Below are 5000 nucleotides of genomic sequence, written 5' to 3'. Positions count from 1 at the left end.
AAAGAGCAAAAGATGACAACTAAAAAAACAATAATTATCATTAAAAATGACAAAATGCAAACAAATACCAGAAAAATTCAGTTGGCATTTTTTTGTACATTTTGTTTTTCATAATATTCTTGTTTCTTTTTTCTAAAATGTAACTTCAGCCACAGAAAAGGCAACACAGTTAACTTTTTAGAAAGACAGCAATCATTTATAATGCAGCAATTGCTACAATCTTTGTCAAAAGTGTTCGGACATTCTATCATTACTAATGAATATTCACCCCCTCTTGCCAATTAAGTCCACTCCCCCTGAGGGTGCATTAGATCTCCCCGATTACGTCAGCATTGAATTGTAGGATTGGGGGACTGTTTACAAGCTTACAGCAGCATAATTCATGGACATTGTGGGTCTGCCCCGGAGCAACCTAAGATTAGAAGTGTACTGTTTCAGCAATTAGGTGTCCCAGTGACTTTTGACAAAGATTGTAATCTTACTGTTATAAGATGCAATTTTCAATTGAGTGGTTCTTTGTATGCACTGCTCTACAGTCATACAAGAACTTTACATTTATGAAATGGATGAAGATTTGCAAAAAAATATTCCATTTGTAAACAATCCATTCCTTAATTAATGTCACCACATCGTCCCTTTCCATTTCCTCCATAATGTTTTGGAACATATACATCACATATATCCAAAAATATGTTGTGTTAAAATTACACGCAACATGTTTTAAATAACAATAAAAATATGCCAACCATGCATGGTTTTACGAAATGATAGTTTCACTTATAATTTCCAAGAGATGGCATATTTTCCTCGAAAATAATTTTTTCTGTTCTTTCATTATCAAGATAAAAAAGTACAGAACTCAGCCACTATAGCAAGAAGTTAAAAAAAGTCCTGTCTTGTTACAAAAGCAGAAAGTTTAGAATTCTTCATTTAACCTTTTCAGTTGTAACCGGCCAAAAGCATCACTAGCTGTTGCAGTGATTTTCATGTACTTATTCAAAAGTTATTTACTCGTTAAATATGGGGCACACTCGGGGAGCTACAAATTTAATGTTGTACAAAATTTTCATTTCTAGGTCCTTTTTTATAGGACATTTTAGTTTTGTTTTCTATGTAAAAGAGCAAAAGATGACAACTAAAAAAACAATAATTATCATTAAAAACGACAAAATGAAAACAAATACCAGAAAAATTCAGTTGGTATTTTTGTCATTTCGTTTTCAATAATATTGTTTCCTTTTTTTCTAAGATGTAACTTAACCACAGAAAAAGGCAACTTAGCTTTTAAAAAGACAGCAATCATTTACAATGCAGCAATTGCTACAATCTTTGTCAAAAGTGTTGGGACATTTTATAATATTACTAATTAATAATCTAGCCTTGACTTGCCAAGTCCACTCCCACTGAGGATGCAGTAGATCTCCCTATTAGGCCAGCATTGATATATTAAAATTCAGCATGATAGTGAGGCAGTGACAACAAAAACAAAGAAAAGTGGATGGTTGCAAATATTTTTCACATTCATTCCAACATGTTTCTATTGTTTTTGTCCTCAATGCCTCACTATCAAGCTGAATATTGATATCTCGAAAAAGGCCCTATTGTGGGATTGGGGGACTGTTTAAAAGCTTATATATGGCAGCATAAATTATTGACATCATGGGTCTGCCTTGCAGCAACCTAAGAAGTGTAGTATTTTAGCAATTAGATGCCCCAGTGACTTTTGACAAAGATTGTAATCTTACTGTTATAGACCAAATGCATAAATGACAGCCAAAAATGTATTATTTTGTTTATGTGCTAATTAGATTCATTAGCCTCACTCTCAAGCAACAGTTCTTTTGCATTTTGTCCATGCAAATGAGGCTAGTGAGCCTTATAATTGGCACATAAACAAAAAAATATTTTTTTTGCTACCATTTATGCATTTGGTCTTAAAAGATGTATGCAATATTCTACAGTTACACCAAAACTTTATGTTTATGCAATGGGTGAAGAGTTGCAAAAAATATTCCATTCGTAAACAATCCATTCATTAATTTCCGTCACCACGTCATCCCTTTCCATTTCCTCCACAATATTTTTGAACTTCCCGACAGAACTGCCCTTCATGCCATCAAATTTTTGAATCAATGAATGGGTAGGATTTCCCCCCTGACCTAAAACTGAAACTTCATCTTTGCCAAGACCAATCTTTTCACCAAACAAACGGTAATCATCAAAAAAACATTCCCTTCTTTGATTAAGTTGGTTACAAATGTTGCGATAAAATGGCTGAATTCGAATTTTTGATAGGCGCCAACTCAAAAGTTTTTTCTGAAAGTCTTTTGGAACTGATTCAATGTCACCTGATGACAAACAATGAAGACCTGATGTTGACGTATATTGATCAGTCTTGGAAACTGGAAAAGAAGGTGAATTCAGCCTTTCGAGATTTCTGTCTCCTGTAATTAAAAGGAAAACAACTGTGAAAACCTACTCCATGTGAATTTTTCTGTATCAAATTGCATAAAGCAAAGCAAAGCAAAGCAAAAGCAAAGCAACCATATTTAACGTCGATAACTCGTAACAGTAATTCAACTGACAAACCTGAGGTCGACGGCGCGCTCATTTTACTTCCCCCTCGCCATCCGTGCTCCGTTTTAAGGGTGTTTAAAGCTACTTAGCTACACGGAAAGGAAAGAAGTCGAAACAAGGATACAAGATCCGGGAATCGAACTCAAGACCTCTTGCACCAAGGCCGCGCACTAACCGACTGTGCCATCCTTGCTAAGTAAGAAATCGGATGTAAGGAGGATTCGAACCTTCCACCACAGATAACCTACCCCATCCAACTATCCAACCTACCCACATTCTACGCTTTAGACTTTGCATCCGTGCGCCAACCATACCGAATATGATAAAAGTGGGGCAATTGGTTGAGTAAAATCAAGGAATAGTACCAAGATACACCAAAAGAGCCTCAATAACTAACTGAATAACTTTAAAATCAGAGCCAAGTGAGCATGCCAGTGCTCTGTATTGAGGGATTCCAATCCAGTTGCTAGCAAATCCCAAAATAAAGAGCTTGCTCTTATATGCTGGCCTTAGGCCAAAAACTAGGTAAAATCAAGACCTAAGATTGGCATAAGTGAAGGGGTAAGAGCTCTTTTGGTGTATCTTGGTACTATTCTTTGATTTTACTCAACCAATTGCCCCACTTTTATCTAGTACCAGATTTGAGAAGTGGCCATTAGAAATGTACAATCTTTTGAAAATTACATAGATACATACTTTGGGTGTCATCTTTCCCAGGATTAAGTGACTTAGTCAACTCTTCACATTCTGGCACAGAAACTAAAAAAAAAAGTAAATGTGATTTGTGGTCAGTTTTTTCTTGATTACCGGTAAATAAGATACTAGACAATGGGGTAAATGATGTGAAGCAAGGCATTACTGGTAATCATTATTAGTAGACAGTACACATTTTTCTGTGTGGTGAATGGCAGCCATGCATCTGAAAATCTTGATTCAAGCTTCCCTTACAATATTGTTTTCTTTTAATTTTAGTGCAAACTCTCCCAGAAATCATTCATCTTGGTTACTCTATTGTCATAGATTTATATTCATATATTACTTCATTGTCTTGTACAATTTTTAAAAAGTTTTCTTTTGTCACCTTTTACTATCAGTGTATTTGCTCTCGGTAAGGCTGTTCATGGTTTTACCCTTCCAACCCTGGCTCTGCTCTGAAAATTCTCCTCACCTTTGAGAGACAGAGCAATGTTCTTGCACACCTCTTACATGGAAGCAGAAATCAGCAGAATAACTCCAGAGCAACTCCTTTTAAGTTAAACTCTTGGCCACAAGCAAAATTCCCGTCAGTTTTGAGCAAAATAATTATGCCAACCTTAACTCCTTGTGGGTAACAGAAAGTAAATGCTGGAACAATTGCCCATTGTAAAGTTTTGCTATTAAATGACAAGTGAATAATGTCATTGATCTCAATCATGAAAGTGATCCAACCAATGTGGTATGACTTTTGTACCTATTTTTGATTGCATGTTGACTGACAAGTATCAATTCCTATTAATTAGCAATTTTGCAACCGTGACAGTGTTTTAATAGGTTCCTTTTGCCCATACTCTTGTCTCGTATAAGATGGGTTGAATAACATGCAAGAACATGTATTGAGCGGCTTTACTGAATAACCTAAGTGCAATATGATCTATTTTGGGCTACAAAAAAATCAACTTTGTCTTATAATGCACTGACACATTAATTTTTGAACTTTTTTTGCCGTTTGATGTGAGAGTTTACCCAAGAGTGCCAAAAGGTCACCAGTAATTATCCATTTGGCTATTATTATTCCAATGTATGGTACAACTTTTGCATGTAAATGTAATTTGTATGTAATTTGTTTACCCACGCAACACCTTGAGAACGCTCACGAACTTGTTCAAACATGTGTCCGTGCATTCTGGATTGAATTGAATTTGGCAGTGTTGGGTTTTTTTGAAGAGGGGAAAAACTGGAATCCCCCGAGAGACCCAACAACAAACTCAACCCACATGACACTGTGACCGGGAATCGAACCTGGGCCACATTGGTGGGAGGCGAGTACTCTCACCACAGTCCCACCCCTGCTTGCAATTAAGGTGTCATATTTTGAAACACTTACCATATTTCTTCTTCCCAACCCTCTTGACTTTACTATTGCCACTACATTCCATCTCAGGGACAGGATCAATTTCTTGTTGTTGTTCCTTCGTTACTCTTTTCCCAGTAAGACAGCCTGGATGGGAGACTGATCTTATAAGTTTTGGGACACCACAGGTCTGATCGTCTTTGAAATGAACTTCAGGAGGAGCAGACAAGAGTCTCTGAAAGCATGGCGGCCTCTTATCACTATAAGGAACTTTTAAAACAGACAATAACATTATTAAAACAAGGATTGGCAAGATGAATATAACTATTAAATTAATCAAATATTAGAAAACTAAAAAACTAAAGTTTTCGTC

General features: G+C 36.1%; 1 protein-coding gene across 1 annotated transcript in view; it reads right to left on the bottom strand.

The window, feature by feature from the left end:
* LOC137993122 (uncharacterized) overlaps window positions 1–5000 on the bottom strand; it is an 8457-nt gene that overhangs the window by 1020 nt on the left and 2437 nt on the right. Inside the window, exons 4-6 of the mRNA XM_068838799.1 lie at window positions 4661–4897; window positions 3274–3336; window positions 1–2444 (exon numbers count right to left, since the gene is read on the bottom strand). The exon at window positions 1–2444 is cut by the window's left edge and continues 1020 nt beyond it. Of these exons, the coding sequence (XP_068694900.1) occupies window positions 1981–2444; window positions 3274–3336; window positions 4661–4897 (764 nt within the window). The 3' untranslated portion in view covers window positions 1–1980. The remainder of the gene's footprint in view (window positions 2445–3273; window positions 3337–4660; window positions 4898–5000) is intronic.

Source organism: Montipora foliosa, chromosome 2, assembly GCF_036669935.1.
Source record: "Montipora foliosa isolate CH-2021 chromosome 2, ASM3666993v2, whole genome shotgun sequence".
Lineage (NCBI taxonomy): Eukaryota > Metazoa > Cnidaria > Anthozoa > Scleractinia > Acroporidae > Montipora > Montipora foliosa.
The sequence above is the reverse complement of the archived record's forward strand: the minus strand, read 5'-3'. Positions and strand labels throughout refer to the sequence as shown.